The following is a 19,510-nucleotide window of genomic DNA, read 5'->3' as shown; positions in this document are numbered from 1 at the left end:
CTGTTCGTTTCCTTATGTGTGTAGCTGAGGAAACAGGCTTAGAAAGTTTAACAGATTTGCCAAAATCTCAGGGCCAGTCCTGATTTAGTTTTTCAGTTGTTATTAAAGAGAGAGAGAGAGGGAGGGAGAGGGAGATTGACCTAGTACAAGACAAGTAAGGGGCTGGATCACTAGTCCTGTCTGGGTCTCCTGATGCCAAAATTACAGGCTTCTCAGTGATTTTCAATTTTGATAGCCACTCACTGATTCTATGACATGTTGGGGCCTCTCACAAGGACAGAAGGGTATATTTGCTTTATTATTTATTTATTTATTTAAATAAAAAAAATTTTTTTAACGTTTATTTATTTTTGAGACAGAGAGAGACAGACCATGAACAGGGGAGGGGCAGAGAGACAGGGAGACACAGAATTGGGAACAGGCTCCAGGCTCTGAGCCATCAGCCCAGAGCCCGACGCGGGGCTCGAACCCACGGACTGCAAGATCATGACCTGAGCTAAAGTCAGAGGCTTAACCGACTGAGCCACCCAGGCGCCCCCGTTTATTTATTTTTGAGACAGAGAGAGACAGAGCATGAACAGGGGAGGGGCAGAGAGAGAGGGAGACACAGAATCCGAAGCAGGCTCCAGGCTCTGAGCTGCCAGCCCAGAGCCCGACGCAGGGCTCGAACCCACGGACCGCGAGATCGTGACCTGAGCCGAAGTCGGACGCTTCACCGACCGAGCCACCCAGGCGCCCCGGTATATTTGCTTTAGAAGTGAATTGAAATGGGTCCGATGTGACAGCTTGGCACTCTTCTAGACATTCATTCATACATTCACTCTGTGCAATGGCTGGGCTGCTGGGGAGACACGAAACTGTGTGCAAGTGACATGGTCTCTTCCCTCATGGCATTGAGGTCCTGGGGTTGTTACGGTACCAAGGACGAAATCAAAATCCCAGTTTGGATTTGAAGAAGGTGCTGCAGGCTTCTCTAAGTTCACTTAGGGAAGCCAGTCTCCGTCTGTCACTCTGAGGGAGCCACACTGTGAGAGGTCTTGGGACCTGATCATTCTTCCTGTGCAAAGCCCTCTCTGGCACCCTCCGTCCTTTGCTGAGTGCCATTCCTGACTCTGGAGGGCCAGCAGGCGGCTGGTCCCCATCCTTGTTAGCAAATCGCACTTGTTTCCATGCATGTGGGCACTCCCCTTAACTTGAAGCACTATACAAAGTCCTGAAAACTCTCTGAGGAAAAGTGGAACCAGCTGATTGTCGTCCACACCTTGTGAACAGTTGCCCTGCCTCTGAGAATTCCGTCGGGGGGGACTGTTGCTTGTCCCTCACGCTTTTAGTTCACCTGGGCAGACCTGATGTTAAGCGCTGGCGAGGCGGACGCGCGCCCTCAAGAGCCACAGGGCTTGGGTTCCGTGGAGCAGACATCGGGGCTCATCCCGGTGGGGCCCGTTTCGTGCATAAGCTGAGGTCGGCGCTGTGGGTTTTTTTCCGTTCTCTTTGGGGAGTGACTTTTGGTGTGTGTGTTCTGAGCTGCTTATGCAAGCAGCAACGCATGACTCCTAGCCCAAGGCTTCTGTTGCTCTTTTCTTCTCTTCTCCGCCCACAAAAAATAATTTCACATGAAACCTGTTCTCTGGCCAAGGCTTGTCCCCTCCTCGGCAGGGGGCTCTCTTTTGTGTTGACTTTAGAACAAATTCAGATCTCTGTCTCCAGATTTTGGGGCGCGCAAGCTCCAGCTTCCTTTGGAAACTTTGCTTAAATACCAGCATACTTGGAAGCCCTTCTGCCTTCTTCCTCCCACAGTCTAATAATTCCTGAACTGATGGATGGGAGCAGTCCCGAGGGCTGGGGGGTGGGTGGGGGGAGCCGGCTGCCATTTTTGAACACGGTGTATTTCACCCACGTTTTCACACCCGGGGTGAGAAATTGGGAGTAAGACTGAGCAGAGCGAGCCCTCGGTGGGTTGGCACGCCGAGTCTAGAGCTCGCCGGCCTTGTGACGAGCTCCAGGCATATTAAGATGCCTTTGAGCCTCAGTTTCTCCGTGCGCAAAATGGGGTTCAGAAATAATGCCCATAAAGTGCGTGGGGGGGCACGCAATAGAAACTGCAGGTGTCACGAGGAGGGTGGTGATGATTTCCGGGGAGCCTGGCTTCAGATGGAGCTGGTGATTGGGTGGGTTTAGTGGAGAGAGTTCTAGCTGCATATTCAGAAAAGCCAGCTGCTCCCCAAAGCTCCCCTCAGCCGTGCCCGAGAGAGCCTTAAAAAAAAACTACCTATGTGCACAGAAAAGTGATGAGACTCCACGATTCTCCTGCTCTCCCTTATCTGAACCAAAATTTGAGTCTTTGCAGAGAGGAAAGGTGAGGGCAACAATTTTCCTTTCCGTTCTAAAGCAGAGCTCCTCAGAGGCGCTATAAATATAAGAGTATAATTATTCTTTCTCTAAGCCTTGTGTAAAATGGGCATACTAGTGATTGGTTTAAATTAAGAAGAAATCAAATGTGGAGGTTCTAAGCCCAAAGAAGGGGAAAGCAGGTGGGCTTAGAGTCACAGATCTGGGTTTGGGTGCAGACCCTCCCCCCCCCCCCCCCCCAACTAGCCACATGGTGGGGCTTGGGACCAGCTGACCTTCCCCCAGCTCAGTTCCTGCGCCTGTAAAACGGGGGTGATACCCACTACTTGTAGGACGGAGTCCGGATGAGGTAACAGATGCAAAATGGCGCCCGGCACGTGGTAGGCACACCAGTGGCGTGTACCCTGGGGGGAACCAGGAACTCCAAGCTCTGCTCTGCTGTGGTGAGGCGGCAGTGAGCTTCCCTGCTGGTGCCAGGCCGCTGAGCTGTCCCGCCGGTGGCACTTGCCGCAAGCTCAGTGTGAAAGAAAGGGTGGCCAGGCCACAGGGGAGATGCACAGGTGAGACCAGAGGGACTGGTGCCTCTAGGCAGGCTGCACAGAGTGCATCTTCCTCTTTGTCTTGGCGACTCAGGCAGCGGTTTGGACAGAGTGCCTCTAATGGAGGAGAAGCCCGGGCCGGTCATCTTCACCTGGTCCCCACTGCCCCCCTCCCTGCCCCGTAAACGGAACACCCAGCATTTTAAACGGACTCAAAGGCTCACTTGCTCACAGCCTTCCCCCCACACACTGGATGTCCAAAGCGCTCTCAGACAGGAACACTTACTCAAGGGAAAGCCATTTATTTCAAATCTTTATTCATGATTGGAGAAAAATAATGCCATGTGACAGTGTACAGGTCCTGCTGCCTAAATCCGTAACAGAGATAGATGTTATGACTTAGCAAGCTCACGTGGTGCCAATTCTGAGATCAGATGAGGTTGTTCTTCCGTAGGAAATGGGGCCTGGTAGCATTGTTTTTCCATGTTGTTCTAGAAAAGCCTCTTGCTTGGTTCACGTTTAAGTTTCTCTCTTTGTGTGTGTGTCTAAGTATGACTACAGCTCTGGGCTGGTGTTTTCTATTTATTTGGTGTCAGGTGTCAGCATTTCGCGGTACTAGGGTGGTCCTCTCCTTTGAGAATAACAGGGCTATTTATTGATACAAAGGAGAGGTGTTCAGATCATCTTGTTAAGATGCAAAGCTCAAAATAAACACCGTATCTTTATTTGGAAATCCACATCCTTCCTTAAAGGAAGGCTCATGAGTAAATTTGTATGAAGTATGAAGCCCAAGCTGAGTGTCTATTTTTAATGACTTCTTTGCTTACATTTTAGATTGTACAAATGCCTCTGTCAACCCTTACAGGAATTTGGACTTTACTCAGTTTTGAGCAAAAGAACCTCAGCAATAAATACTACCGTATGCCTCGAAACATTATGAACCAGAACGAAAGGAGATCTACCTGACTTCTGAGAAGAAACAAACCAGTGGCATGAAAAATATACAACCGAGATCAGTGAAGGGGTTTAAATGGACATAATAAGCAATTTGATGCCTGGGGGGAAAACACGGAGATAATAAATACAAATGACAAATATTTACAATGGAAGCAACAAACAGGACATCAGTAGGCGACCACATAAAACATTTACACTGAGGAAAATATAAAAGCGATGCCTTTCACACATCCAGCCCAGGAGCCGATGAACAAACGAACAGCTGACCCAGCAACGCGGGAGAATGTTATTGTTTCAGCCTTTGAGTGATGTAAGTGAAACAGTCAACGTGCTGCAGTGGCCCATGGCATGAGACAGCCATGGTTTACGCTCGGTTCCCATGGCAGAGCCTGACACATCGCTCCTCCTCCCCCCGCAGGCAGAGCTGGCTTCAGTGCACCATCTTTTCTGCTTCCTACAGCTCTAGCTCTTTCTAGGTGCTTCTCCCACCATTTTGTCACCTTCCCCCACCCCCCCATACCCAAATGGTTTCTTTCCAACGTGCACATGAAAGATTCGGGGAGATGACCTTCCAGCCGGAGGCTGGAACCAAGGAGATTGGATTTGGGGTATATAAATACTAGCTGGGTTGGGGTCAGGGCATTCCCTGGAACAAGTTATATTAGAGTAGATAAATTTAGCTTCTCTATCTCTGGCCTCAGGTTGCTTTGAGGGAGAGCTATAAGCTGATATAAATGGAGGATGCTTCCTTTTTTGCCAACTCACTAGAACGGGGGTCAGAACACTCAGGCCCAAGAGCCAAATCCAGTTGGGCACCTGTTAAATATAATTTTACCGGAGTGGAGCCAAACCCCTTTGTTATGTGTTGTCTCTGTATGCCTGCTTTCATGCTATAATGGCAGAGCTGAGTCTTTGGGACAGAAACCACATGACCCACCAAACTGAAAATAGTGTATTTACTATCTGGACTTTTACAGAAAGAGTTTGCTGACCGTTGCTCTAGAAGGAGCTGGCCCAGAACACCCGTCTATTCTTTGTAATACTGGCCTTCTATTTGAGTACTGGCTGCAAGAAAGGATAAGCTTTAATGTGATAACCCAGTGGGAAAGAAAGGGCCTATCTATGGAACATTTTGAACAATCACAAGAACCCCAGCGCTGACCCTTTATTATAATCCTCTCCCTCCTTGCCTTGGAATTTTACTTCTGTCCCTCCGCTCTCTTTCTTTTGTCCACTCGGACTCTTTTCTTCGTTGCTAAATTTCCAGTCCGGATCTGGAAAATCCTGTCTCTCAGTGCTTCCTGGCGGTCTCCTCCATTTATGTAAAAAAGCTCAGCATTTCTTGCTGGAAATCACAGTCATCTGGTTCTCTTCTCCCCCTTTCCATGCTCTAAACCCAGAAGCCACGTTTCCAACTTGGCCTCATGGCATCGGGTACAGGGCTTTATCGATCTTGGCTGAGGGTCAAGGAGAGGTAACAAAATGGTAAAGAAAATCTGTCAAATGTACTCCTCGTGTGTGCATTTTCCTCCGGGTGTGTGGTTTGCCCTAAGTGGCTAGAAGCCCACGCCAGGCAGTTAGATGTACAGGTACACCGTTCTTTGATTCCTTTTAAAATATCACTCAAAAGAAAAAAAAAAAACGCAGCCCCCAAAGATAGGCTGTATTTCTTTTTCCTTTGAGTTGGTTTTAATGACCCAGTTGCTTTGTTTGAAAGCCATTTATTTAGACGACAGGTATGTAGATGTAACTGGATAAATAAAAAAGTGAAATAGAGATTTGAAGCAGTGGTTAATATACAAACACACAGGGGCCACTCCCTCGGCCATGGTCCCCCAGACAGAACAATGGCTCAGAACTTACACGTAGAACCCTTGCCCTCCCCGTCCCAAGCAGCTCTAAACCTCAAGGTCCCATGCAAGAAACGGAATTTCCGTTCGGCACCAAGCACCCACATGGCCCTGTCTCCTCTCCACCCTTCTGACTCCCAGCTCGATTTTTACATTCACCCCTGCATCCGAATCCAGCCGCCCTCTGCCAAGACAGCACCGGAAGATGCGGGCTGGGGCCCAGCACCAAGTGCGAGGTCTAGCTGGTGGGCCTGCCGACCCCTGCCCTTCCCTGGCCCACCTCCCCCACAGCAGAGCAAACCGCAGGCCGCCGCCCAGTGGCTCCACGGCTGGAAAGAAGACAAAGTTGCAAGGAGGCTGCGAGGCACGCTCACTTCAGGATGTGCAAGTGTGGAACCCACCGGGCACAGCCGAGACCTTGCCGCTGCCCAGGCCGTCTCCGCCTCACCTGTTCGTTCCGCTAGCACACGCCTTTATCAAGTCCGCAATCCCCACCAAATCCTGCGTGTGACATCCCCCCTCTTTAATGGCAAATGTTCTGGAATGTCCATAGAGAAGAAAATGGACGGCATGGAGGAAAGATTTCCCGGCCAAGCCTTTCGTTTCACCTCCGGATATCGGAGTATTCAGACTGTTCCTCCTCCCACTCGCTGCTTCCAGAAGTTCCCTGGCCCCCGTGGCCGGCTGCTCTGCCCCGGGGATGAGCGTTTGGGTGGCTTTTGCTACCTCGCTCACCCTTGACACCTCGGCCCGTCTCCCGACTACTGGCTTCCGAGAGGTGGTGACCTGTGTCTCCGTGGTGGGCCCTAGAGAGCTTGGCTCTGTCCACCTGGAGCTGGCGCTCAGGGGGCACCGTGGGAGGCCTCTGGATGGCTGAGGTGCAGAAACTCAAGATGGAGCACAGGCTTCCCCAGTTCTGCTCACATTGAGCCTGAACGCTGTGGGTGATGGCCTCCTTCACCTCCTCCCCACAGGTCAGCAATAGGTTCACCAGGTCCACGTAGGGTCTAGAGATTGAAAGCAGGAGAGAGAGAGAGAGAGAGAGAGAGACCGAGAATGGAACCAGTCCCGAATGGGCCACAGAGGGCAGCGGTGACACAGGCAAGAGAGATACAGCGAATGCCTGGCTTGGGTTTCATTTGGTGAAAATGCTCTCTGGAATTGCCTCCAGCTTTTATACATATCCTCTGGAGTGCTGGCCTCCAACTACCATTTACTAGGTGGCCATTACGTACCAGGCTCCACGCCAGGCATTGGAGAGACAGAGGCTGGTGACAGGGCCTACCATCAGGAAAAGGGCCAGTGGCAATTTACAGGTGCATACAATAAAAGGAAGAGCCTCTGGGGAAGGTGGGTGAGAATGCCAGGTAGGGCGGCTGTGTGAATGTTGAAAAGGAGCACAGGTCATGCTTAGGGTCTGCTTTTTAGCAGGAGGAGCAGTGAAGTGTCTTGGGGGCCAGTGGAATAATACTTAGGCAAATGGTGAAGGGCCTGAAATACCAAACCGAGGACTCTTTTTTGGCAGGGGAGGAGAAGCCATCAAAATTGGGGCTGGGGAGCTCCCCATCGCCCTCTTGCAGCATGGTGTCAGGTGGGGCCGGCTGGCTTTGCACTTGGTGCCACTCTCCTGGGTAAGCCTTAAGCCTTAAGTGAGACTCCCAAGAAGCCAATCTCCCATGTCTGTGTTTGCCCCTGGTTTAGGCTCATGATGAAGAAGGGTGTTTTTGGAAGGTACTGGATGCAATTCCATCTGTACCTGGAAGAGTCTGAGATCGGTGGAGAAGGGTGGGAGGCAGACGGCCACCCTGGGATCTTCCCTTTCCTGGTAGTAAAGGTTGAGGAAGGGGAGTGGCTATCCAAGCATCTCTACTCTTCCCACCTCGGCTTGCCTGGAACTCGAGGTGAGGGCTGGCTGCAAGGTGCCTGTGTGTTGGAATGAGAGCCAGCCGTCTGTGAGATAAAACACACTCGGTTCTGGAGGGGCGAGCATTGCTCAGGCCATCCAGCTGCCCTGGGTTGTTCTTTAGGAAAAGTGCTGGAGGAAGAACGGCCGCATCATGCCAACATGGGGTGGGAGTTGTGTGCCGAAGGCGGACACGGTGTGTCTGCTTTTATGGGCTTATCTGGTAAGAGGCGGTCCCAGCAATGGGCTCTCATGGCCCACTCACTGAACCTTTCTTACATCTCACTGGCCTTTTAGAGTCCCCGAGGTGGGTATGGAGTGTTTCATGTGGCTAACTAGCATTCTCAAGCAGTCCTTGGCTAGCAGTATTTCTGGGTATATCTGACCATGAGCATTGTGCAGCTCTGGGCCATCACCCGGGGCAGGAAAATCACTCTGGAACGGGAGATCATTTATAAGAAGGGGCAAGACTTTTTTCCCTCTGTGAGCCTGGGCCACCTGGGTGGCTGCATTTTAGCTCACATCATCTTTTCTTTGCAAGCTGACAGTTGCTGCTAGGCACGAAGAGCAGATTGTGTTTTAGGACTTGTGAAGTAGTTTACTGCCATTTTTATGAATTAGTCCTCAAGTTGTAGTTGATTGAACTGTCCTCATGTCATAGATGTAAAAATGGAGATGGCTGGTGGGGGGGCGACGGGGGGAGAGGAGAAAGTAGTTTTTGGAAGCTTCTGGGCTGGGAAGGCCTAGAGCTGGGCTGAGAGCAGAGAAGAGGAATGTTCTGGCTGATAGAGATCAAGCTGCCTTTTAAGGCCTACTTGATGCCTTTGGAGTCAGAGAGTCTGTGCATGGCTGATGGACAGGGTGCTTAAACTCTCTAAGGCAGGCCCCTAACAGTGACAAGGACAGCGATAACACTCCTTGGGCTAACAGAGGAGGGGAGGGGGCAACACAGAAGAAATGTTCAATGCATGTTTGTTTCCTTCCATCTTTTGACAACTAGCAACTGATTGCCTGAGGGAGCTCAAGGTCATGGAATGTATCTGCTACCACAGCATCAGGATTTTAGCACCTGATTGCACCTGCCACCCTCTGGGGCTGGATGAGCAAATTGTAGGGGCTGAGACTCTCTCTTTTTTGGGACTAGCCCGGCACTCTCCGAGTTTCTTGCCCCAGGGTAAGGGGAGGGCTCTCTTGGGGATGTATAGGCTGCCTCCTGGCCTCCTTTGCCAGGGCAGTCTGCCTGCCAGATGAGCTCTCAGAACCCCAAGGCGGATCCGAGAAGGCTGGACTAGCCCACACTCTCTCCTGCCCTTGGCACCCTCTCCCGAGGAGAAAGCTGTGAGCCATGGGGAGGGGTGTGTGTTAATCTAAGCCGTGTTTCGAGCTGGCGTGGTGCCTTCTCAGGCTGCAAACTCAGCCCGTGTCTAATGACAAAGCCCAGCTTTCTGAACTGGGTGTCAGCAAGGCTAAAGGATTTTAAAAAATACTTGGAGGGGGATGTGCCCGGAGGCTGCCAGCACCCAGTGACAGGGCATGTGGTAGCCAAGGCAGTTGATATGGAGAAAGCGGGGCGGGAAGGGGTGAGAGGAACAGAGGGAAGCAGAGAGCTTGAAGGGAGCCGCTTCAACCAAACATGAGTGTTTTGGGGTGGTTGGGGGTTGGGTTGAGGAATGGGGGTGATGTGGATTCTGGAGTGACTGTGATTTCCTCTTCACTAAAATGAAAAGCAAATTCAGTTCTCATTTTGTTATCTGTGACCAATGCCACACATTCTTAAATGGTCTTCTTGATAATTGGGGACTGACAGGATCCTTTGTGCCCAAATCGGTTAAGATAGTTAAAGCACAACTCAGTCAATTCAGCCTGAAGTTCAAGTTGATGCAGTGCATAGTCATGGCTTCAGAAGGGCAGGTAGTGGGTGGAGGGTCTGTGGGGAGTTGGGGTTAGGTGAGACCCCCTTTTGGAGGTCCTGGCTTAGCAAGAGGGAAGAGGACTTGTGTGCAGGCACAGTGAGTGTTCTCAAAAGAGGCCCGGACTCACTTACAGGGTGAGCCACCTGCACTCCCAGAGTGGGCTGGGGTGGGGGGCTATGTGTTCATTCTAAATGACAAAGGAGTCCTTCGGAAGTAAAAATCTCATGCCCCCATAGGCTATATTTCCATGGAGGAGGCACCAGAAAAGCCACAGGGCTTTCCTCCTTCTTAAATTCTAGGGGGGAACAAAAAACAAAACAAAACAAAACAAAACAAAACAAAACACCAAAAAACAAACAAAAACCCCCTCCGAAACCTTCAGTTTTCCCAAAGAAGATTTTTCTCCAATCTTGAAAAAGGCAAAGTCTCCTTGCACTCTGGGAATATATTATTGACTTATAAACTAGTGCGCATCATCCATTCTTGAGGCCAAACAAACTATCTATAGTGGATGACAGTGGACTGAGGACAAAGGAGCTTCAGGACTCTCTCAGCCATGGGACATTTGCCTCTTCCAGAGGCAACTCGAAGGAAGGGAATTTCACAGTGCTCTCTTTGTGAAATGGGGTGTATTTGGGAAAAGGGAGAAACCTCTGCTACATCTGGGGGCCAGTGAGCCTTTGGCAGGTCTAATGGGGACAGAGAAGGTCAGGAGCAAGGAGGTTTGATGTCTATTCCTGATAATCAGCTTTAGTCATATATATTGCCAGTTCCCAAGCTGGCAAGTAGGGATCAAACCTCAGAGCAGGATCTTTAATCTCTTAGTTTCCCTTTCCTCCTCTATTAAATGGGGATAGTAATCTCTATCTTCCAGCCCTGTTGGGAAAGGTGCATGAGACAGTCCAGGTAAAGTCCCTGGCCAGGGGCCTGGCCCACTCACAAAATGATAGCTATTATCATTATTGTTATTGTTGTAGAAGCTGTTGTTGCTTTGTTTCCTTACAGGTATTTGGAAGAATGATAGATATTTTAGTGGATGTTAGTGTGACTAAGGAAAAGGCAGCATCATTTTGCTCCTGGCAAGAGCTGCCTGCAGAGATTCACGGCGAATCTTATAATTCGCAGCAGGGGTGTTGCAAGATACCTACAGCCTCATAACCTGATGGAAAGTGATGGTTGGCCTCTGTGACCCAAGTGGTGTGGGTCGGGTGGGGAGCAGTCTGCTTAGTGACATGGCTTGGGGAAGGCCATGGCACCAACGAAGGAGCAAGATTTCATAAAATTGTACAGGTAGAGACCAGCGGTGCCCTAAGTTGCTGAGGCAGGAGCCATGGTAAGCCACCGCCCATGCTTCATGTCAGGAGCAACTGTGTACCACGTGCTTTATCACTTTGCAAAGTTTAGGATCCCATAGATAGGATATATGTGTGTGTGTATATATATATATATATTTTTTTTTTTTTTTTTTTTTTTAAGGACTAAGATGTCCTGGGTTTATTATGGCATTGCAAGTCTTTAAATAGGTGAGCTCATATTTACCCACTCTGGCCTAAAGGTGCTTAGCTGGTAAGTTTTTGACATTGGTCTTGTGAAAGTTTCCTCTGGGAGGGCATTCATGTGTTAGGGAAGGTGAAATGGACCTTTGAAGGAAAGAGGGCTACGGAGGCAGGGGAAAAAAAAAAAAGCTATTGCTGTCAGCTTTTGGCATGTAAGATTGTGGAGCGGGACTGCCTGTCTTTGCCTCTCATCGTGTGACCTTCGCCTCAGTGAGTCCGTTTTCTCATCTATAAAATGGAGAGGAGAATGAGGCCTAGCTCGCAGAGCTTCTGTGAGGATCCAGGAAGAGGGAGGGGCGTGTGAACACCTGAGCACAATGCCTGGCGCTCAGTAGACGGCCAGCAACTGTCACGAGTGCTCAGGGGCACTTTCATGGCCGCTTGGAGTATTCACAACTGTTGGGATCTGGGCTGAGGGGAAGGCGAAGCCGTATTTCTGAATCCTACACATTTCATGCTTAGTAAAATATTTTCTGTTGCTGTTGCTTATGCTTATGAAGCCAATGGTGGAAAGTTCTTTCGCTTTTCCTGAAGGCCAGCAGGAAAGGGACTCCCAGGGGAGTCAGTGCAGCTTTCTGAGGTACAGCGCAACCTTTCCCGTCTGACGGGAGTTCGGCCTCCAGCAACAAGCCCCTTGGAACGCCTCTAACACCAGCCAGTGGAGCGGGGCCCCTTCTCCCCATGGCCCCCGTGGGGGCGGCACTCACTCGTGCAGCAGCAAGTCCTTGAAGTGAATCATCTCCACCATGACTCGGGTGTTCTCCTGGGCGGCAGAGCACAGATCGTGTTTGAGGTAGCACTCCCGTTGTAACTGGAACACCATTTCCTTAATGGCTGGGCACTTCCGGCTTATGCAGCCGAATCTGTGCCGCAGAGCATGGGCCTTGCACTTCAAGGCCTCTTTGATAAATGACTTGCCCTGGGAATAGAGAGGACAGAGAAGACAGAGTGGGGCAGAAAAAACAAGTCCTCGTTATAAGCTTAGACGTCCGCCCTTCTTGGGCTTACACGGGGTCTTTGTGACAACTGAACCTTAAGGCCCTGCCTCACGCTGACGTCCGCGCAGGTGACGGGCTGACGCTGCATCGGGAGGTATGTCTCGAGTGACACGATACCTCCGGCATTTGGCCAACAAGGATGTCACCGGGAGACTTAACAAATCTGCCTCCTTCCTCCCCAGCTGCTCGCCTAGTTTCCCTTGTCCCGGGGCTGCCGTGGCCATCTGTCCTCAAGGCAGCTCAGTGTTGGCGGCTTGGTGGTAACCTTTCTGGAACACAAGGGGGGTTTTGCCAGATGCAAATCCAGAGCTCCCAGCAAGAGTTTTCCCCAAGTAGAAGGTGTCTGCTCATCCCACTCTCACATCACTGCCGTTTCCTCCTGTTCCATGAATGACATCAAGATTGGGTGCTATCTGTGCCTCCTTTTCCTGTCTCAGAGCCTCCCACTGCCCCCAACCCATACCCTTGTCTCCTCCTATCCTTTAAGGAGGAGCATTCTTTTCCTTTTTGAAAATGATTCGACTCCTTTAAACTGTTAGGATTATTGCCTCTAAAAGGCCCGCCTGGCACATTGCCTGGCAGCATCTGGAGTCTGAACTGCCCAACTGACAGCCCCTCCCCCACACTCCCTGCCTCTGAGTGGCTAAGGCAGCCAGGCATACATCTGGCCCACAGTTCTCTTTCCTGGCAACCCCATTAGATTGTTCTTATCCTAGAAAGGAGACAGCTGTTGGGGGTGTGGAGGCAAGCTGGGGCGTTAGGTCCCTTATCAACCTCTCAGGGCAGGGAGGCATTCTGGGATGCCTACCTAGGGATCCCCATTCCCCCATCACTATAGAAACAAGCTGTCGTTGGAGAGGTCACCCCTCTGTTTTTAGCCAGGCCTGAAAGTAACTGAGTTGAGAAAGTAAACGGGGTTAGGTTGGAAGCGGGAAGCCAGCCAGCACATTTATTTCAGTTCTTCCTTTAGAAGCAACTGAAATGGCTACAGACAGTGGCTCATCACTGAAGAGCTACCTCCCTGAGGCCCCTTTTGCTCTGACTTTCCAGTGGGAGCCAAATAGGATGGAGGGTAGGGTGTGCCGGTCTATGAAGTAGTTACATGCTGAGAACCAGCTTGAAAGGGATGCTCCGCACTTGAGAACATAACTCCTGTTGGTTGAGAGAAAAAGGAAGATTAATTTGTCTGAGGGCTGCGGCAATCTGTTTGGGTATTCTTCCCCAACATCCTGTGGGATTGCCCTTCGGTACACATCTTTCCTCCGGATTTCCTATTACGTTTCCTAATTCCAGTTAATCCAGAAGGGATCCTTTATTAGGGAGCCTCGAGGAGTTCAAACGTTCTACTCTTTCCTTCCCTGGCTTCTGTTTCCCCTTCTGCCACCCCACATCCTCTGTAGGGTAGGTTGCCAGGCCCGTCGCATCCCTTTCTGGTTCCCAAGCATTGCTTTGTCAGGCTCTCTACAGGATGTCAGTAGATGATGACTGATGACATTCATAAATCACACCTAAACTGTTGGCCTCATCCAAACATTGTCTCCCACTCTCCAATGCAGTGGGAGAGGAAGTTGATGAGAGAGAGCAACGGGGGTGGTGGTGGGGGGGGGGAGCTTCAGAGTGCATATACGGGTTGGGGAGAAGGTGAAGAAGGTGAGCCCAAGGCCATCTGCCACCTGAAATGTATTTGGATTGTCAGCACTGGGACCATAAGATGGCTTGTTGGGTTCTTGCCCTACCCTGAGCAGCAGTTAGGCTTTGTTTTCTACCCTGGGGATTCTGGGGTAGCTGGATTGCATTAGGCCTTATTAGAGGACTCTGTAGACTAGAGCTCATTCAGGGTTTTCAGGTTAGGAGAGGAGGGTCCGCTACTTAGGAAGAATAAGTCTGTTATTCTGGAGGCCCCAAATTATCCATGTTGCCTGCTCACACACCCATTGGAGATGATGAGTTTCTACAAAGTTCGTGTCCCGTTTATTCTTTCTGAGAAGGTGAGAACAAGTCTTGGAATGTATAATTGGAGTCGCTGCCCTTCCCTCCCCGAACCTACTGTTTCTAATGTGATGGGCCTTGCAGACCGAGTTCTGGGTGGCCAGACATAGTGTGTCCCCTTACAAGATGTTTATTATTTGTTGTGACTTTTGTGCTCTCTGTTAAGAATACTTAGATGATTGTTCAACTTGCTCTCCGTCCCGCTCTGCCTGTGTAGACACAGCTTAAGAGTGGAGAAGGGTTTCACCACCCCCACTGACAGTTCAGGAGAGAAGAGTCCCATGAGTGGACTAGGGAGAGACTGGCATCCTGCTGTGCACCAAGAATGTCTCTTGCAAACGTTAAAACACACCACGAGGATCAGCCACGGAAATCTGTTCACAAGTCCTTCCAATGAACATTTCAATCATGTGATGCCAACCTAAAACATTTTGTGCTCTATGTGGTTTTTACCTGGGCATCAAATTTTCCAGCGTTGTGCAGAAAAGTCATGCAAATCCCATGTAAGCCTCGAATCTCACAAGAGTTGTTCTCGAAACATTCAAACACACCACACCCCACATCGCCAGCGTTGACCAAACAGTGCTGGATTTCCGCTAAAATGAGAATTACATACAAATGTATACAAAATTCTCAGCCGTGCTGGGGAATGCAGAGAGGTCGGCTGAAAGAAAAGTTAGTAATGACTAAAAGAAAATTTAAGAAGATAAAGTTAGAAATGACTATTTTGGGATCTAAAAAGCCAGGGCAAGAAAATTTCATCATTTAATCTACTTATGGAAATGTCACTACTTGTAAATACTGTATCTGTAAAAAATTAGCCAAACCTACGTTACAAAAATCACAATCAGAAGTTAGGTCTGAGCACTCCACTTTTCATCCTTTCCATCTTCTTAAAGTATTTGTGGAAATGCTTAGTTTGAAAGCAGAAGATATTTCAGCTTCCTAAACCCACACACAAAAATAAGATTTTAAATGATTAGCTTGCTCTCTTCCTTCTGTACTTCATCAATGAAATACCCTTCTCTACTTGGAACTTGAAGCTGCTGCTGTTAAATCACAGCCATTTCCTTCCTGACCCCCAAATGCCAGCGTCCAAAGAGCAGTTTCAATTCAGCTTTATGATTCAACACCTAAAAATCAAAACAAAATTCCTATTAAGGCAGCGCCTCCAAACCATCAGCATTAAAAATACCAGGCTAGGGAAGCTGCGGTTGCGAGAAGGCTCAGGAATCGAGTCAGATGGGGGCTAGCCTGCAGAAACGCAAACGTCGCAGTTAGAGGCTCCTTTTAAATAGAGATCCGGTGTGAGATATCACTTAATCGCCTAGAATTCCCGCGACCGGGGAGTTTGCCGCCCTCCTTCGCAGAACGTGGCCCTAATTCATCTCTCCAAAAGGAAAGACTGAGGGAGTTAACTGTCAGGCTGCCGCACGTAAAAGCCTCTCTTCCGTCCCTCCCCCCTACCCAATTCACTGATTTAAGCCAACCACAAAATTACATCAGAAAAGTATATTTTGGAAGAAGGGCGGGGTCGGAGTAGATAATCCGCATTCAGATTAAATCTACCGAGAGAATGAGGGGCGTGTATTTGTTGAGGTCACCAACTACCGAGAATCACGTTCAGTTCTCAGGGAAAGCACCGGAGAGGGGGAAGGGTGGGCGCGGGTCCTAGGGTGAACCCCGCGCCGGCGGGGGGTGCGGGCGCTCGCGCGTGGAGGTGGGAGACTCCCGGATGATCCCACGCGCGGCCCCGGCGCGCCGGGCAGGAGCGCGCGGGGCTGCGATTCACTCGCTGCGGGCGTCCCTAATGGGCACTCGTGCATTCTTGCTCGTGCGGTGAGCGCACGCACGCTGTAGCTGGGCTTCAGGCCCCCACATAAAGGTGGGGGGGGGGGGCGGTGCGCCGAGCGAAGGAGCTGCAGGCAGATTTTCTTTCTCTCTCAGGAGCTGGGAAAAGGGCCAGCCCCGTGCCCTGCACGCCTGGCTCTGCTCGGCAGCATGCGGGTGAGCTGAGAGCCGGTTGAGCAGCGGCGGCGCACAGTTCGGGCCGTGTCACCATTTCTTCGCCTGCTGACCTGCCCTGGAGCGGGAGAAGGCGGCAGCACCTCAGAGGTACGCTTTGAGCCACCTCCCCTCACCCCTCCCCGGAAAGCATTGCCCCCAAGGGGAAAGTTCGCAATGTAATCGGTCTGGCCTACAAAGTTCTCGGGTGTCGGGCATCTTTTTGGGGGGTGGGGGTGGGGAGTGGTCCCGTCGCGGCCAGCCGGCTCGGAAGAGTTCCCCGGGTGCGGGGCGCAGGCCGGCTCCGGGGACCCTCGGTGCCTCCCGAGGGGCGGCCCGGATGGAACAGGGAGCTCTCGCCGGAACGGAGACTCCGGGGCCGGCAGTGGCCTGGTCAGATGCTGCCTCTTTTACCCTCGACCCCGGGGAGGACAGCAACAAGTCCTGCCCCAGCCATTTCATCACCCTGCCAGCACGTGCGGATTCCCGGCGCACGGAGCCGGGCGCGGACCGAGTCTCGCCTCGCCTCGCGCTTTCCTTTGCATGTCCCGCGCCACCCCAAGAGTTTGCGCTGCCCTAGGTGGGCGCTCACTAACCAGCAAAGCGCCCGGGGTGCGCTGCGTGGGTGCGCGGTGTTGTCTCCCCGCAGCTCTCCGCCTCGGGGGCGCTCGCACTTACCTGTGTTCTGCAGGGACAGGCGGCCTTTCTGCTGGGAGCCCCTGTCTTGGGGACCCTCCGGCGGGTTGGTGGCGTCGGTCCCCCGCGCCGGGTCGAAGGTGGCCAATACCAAAGCCAGGGTCACGAATTGGCCCAGCCGCTCGGCACACATGGTTCTTGGTATAAACCTCCCTCCCGGAGACCTGGATTCTTTGTGCTCCCCTCCGCCTCTTCCTCCTCCTTGGCCGCTTCCCCTCCTCCTCCCACTCTTCCTCCTTGCTCGCCTTTTCCCTCCTCCTCGCGGCCGCGGCTCGGATAGAGGTTACCCAGCGCCCTCCCGTAGCTCTCTGGAGAGCATGTGACCAGGCCGTTAGCGGCGCCGCGAGTGCCCGGCAATGGCAGGGATGGTGCCTCAAATATCCCTGGAAGCTCTGGTGTCACTTGAATGAAGGAGTCGAGCAGGTGTTGTCCCAGCGGCTGGACCAATCCGAGACCCCGGCCCGTTTGACAACACGGCTGGGAGGCGGGGCCTGCGCCCAACTACTACAGGAGGAAGCGGAGCGCCGCTGGGAGCGCCCGACAAAGTTGCCGACCTGGCGGCGGCCACGCGTTTGCGTGCGTGTACGAGTGTGAGCGCGGCCGAAGATGCGTGCGCGTGTGCTGATGCTCCAGAGCTATGGCCGAAGGCACTTTAAAAAAATAAAAGTGAATCCCAGCTCCGATTGTAGCTAAAGAAGGGCGGGAGGCGACGATCTGCGCTGGGACAGCGTTCCCTGGCTCGCATCACACCCGCAGAGTGCTGGGAAAGTTTCCTTTCTGTCGTTTGGAATTGAGTGAGCTTCCCAACCCCGAGCCTTGACAGATTGGGAGTCTCCTGGGCACAGTGACGCTGGGGGCAAACTGAGCACATATGGGAATTCCTGTCTTTGTGACGCTTTGCATTAAGAAAAAAAAAAAAAAAAAGCAACACCACCACAACTCTCAAACTCAGATAGGAGCAGAAGCGCTAGATACAGGACTTGGCCTGAGCAGCTGGCCCATCTTCCCCCCTTCCTTTTGCTCTGATTTGGTGGGCCGTGCAACACCTAGGGTGCCAGTTCCTCGCCCCTCCCCCAATCCAGACGGATTCCGGGCCGGGCTGCAGGGATCCAGGTGACCGACTGGACTTGCATCATTTCCAGGCGGGTGGCTGTGAGGCCCAGGCAGCCCTGGGTCAGCCCTCCGCGGAGCATCGCTTGCCCTGGAGGTCGGAGCTTGAAAGGCAACTTTACGCGTCTCCAAACACACTCTTCCATTTTCCCAAAGCGCTACTCGCCGCCCTGGTCCGGGTTCCTTTTACTCTCCAATCATCGATGTAAATGGTTAAAACAAAAACAAAAACAACCCCCCAAAACCAAACCCGGGGAAATTCTCTCCATCTCTTCTTTCTTGTTGGAGCTTCCTCCGCAAGCGCGGCCGGGGCTGCATCGCCCCGGCTGCTTTCTCCCCCGGCCCGCGGAAGCTGGGAGAAAGTTGGGCGCCGCTCGGAGCGCCTCTTCCCCCGCTGTGTGTGTACGTGTGCACGCTCACGTCTCCCCGGCGCCGGGGCCGGGGACAGGAACTGCTCTGGGCACCGTCAGTCCGACGGCGCAGCTCCGGGGGCTCGCGCGGCTGGGGGAGGGCGGGGACCCGAGCGCCGCGGCCGTGCGCCCCGCCGCACGCACTCACCCGGGTTGGCCCGCCTTCGCCCCTCCCCCGCCGTCCCCACCCGCCTCCCGGAGAACAGGTGAGCTCGGGTACCAGCTCCCACCCCTCACCCCCACCCCGCTGCCCGCCCGCGCCCTCTGCGGTAATGCGCCGGGGAGGTTTCATCACCCACCGCCCGCGGCGACGCGGCCCAGGGTCTCCGCGGCGGGACGCACTGCGCGCCTCGTTGGGGCCGCCATGTGACACGGTTGGGGGAGGGGGTGCGGAGACGCGGGGCCAGGTCGTCTCGCGGCCGCCGTAGGGCCTCCCGAGCTTCCTTCCAGGGTCCCGCCTGCACTCGGGCGTAGGGAATGCGGAGGCGGGAGGCCTGGGTGGCAGTCGCTGGCCGCAGCTGTCCGGCGCGTCGAGCGGCCCTGAGTCTGGAGTCTGAGAGGAGGGGGTGGGGAGGGCGCCTTCGGAGTGGGCAGTCCACCATCCCCGCCCGACTTTCAGAGCCCCAATAAATGGTCACTTTGAAAGTTTGAGTCTGCAGCCGTGACAAGAAACCGAGCACTTATGCCCATGATTCCAATAGCAATTACTTTGTGCAGCCTCAGATCTTTTGTGGAAGGAGGTGGGGTCCAAGTGCATTAAAATGGGTGGTTCGCATTTCCCACCCTGCTTTTGTTTGCATAGTTAACTTAGCTTCCTTTATTAATTTATGAAAAACATTCTCCTGGAGATTCTTAAAAGACAGAACATAACAGACAGTGTCATTCCGGCCTCTTCAGGAACTCCAGAAGCCCCCGAATTTCCTGGGTAGGCTTTCCTTCCACGAAGCCTCTTTTGTAGGTGAGAACATGAGCAGTGTTGGCATTTAAAAAGGCGTCTGGTCTCTTGGTGCTTTGAGCAACAGAAACAGAAGAGGTCCAGGGGGCAGGAGCAAGCTCACCTTTGCTGGATGCAGACACTGTGAGTCTACTTGATAGAAGGCTCCCAGGGCACCTGGAACAGTAGGGAGGCAGATGGCAGGTCTCCAGGCTCCTGCCTCCCCACTGCCTTTGGCTAGGCACTGCCTTGTGCCCTGGGGCCCTGGGGCTGCCCTCAGGGGACCTGCATAATTTAAGTAA

At 52.4% G+C, this 19,510-nt stretch overlaps 1 protein-coding gene across 1 annotated transcript; it reads right to left on the bottom strand.

The window, feature by feature from the left end:
• Positions 1 to 3,188: 3,188 nt before the first annotated feature.
• Positions 3,189 to 18,310, bottom strand: STC2 (stanniocalcin 2). Its single transcript, XM_015072697.3, has 4 exons — positions 16,737 to 18,310; positions 14,508 to 14,650; positions 11,775 to 11,986; positions 3,189 to 6,702 (listed from the first exon to the last, which is right to left on the bottom strand). Exons 1-4 carry the CDS (start codon positions 16,885 to 16,887, stop codon positions 6,300 to 6,302), a joined length of 909 nt encoding a protein of 302 aa, XP_014928183.1. The 5' UTR covers positions 16,888 to 18,310; the 3' UTR covers positions 3,189 to 6,299.
• Positions 18,311 to 19,510: the final 1,200 nt, after the last annotated feature.

This window comes from Acinonyx jubatus, chromosome A1 (genome assembly GCF_027475565.1).
Source record: "Acinonyx jubatus isolate Ajub_Pintada_27869175 chromosome A1, VMU_Ajub_asm_v1.0, whole genome shotgun sequence".
NCBI lineage: Eukaryota > Metazoa > Chordata > Mammalia > Carnivora > Felidae > Acinonyx > Acinonyx jubatus.
This window is presented reverse-complemented; position numbering and strand designations above follow the sequence as displayed.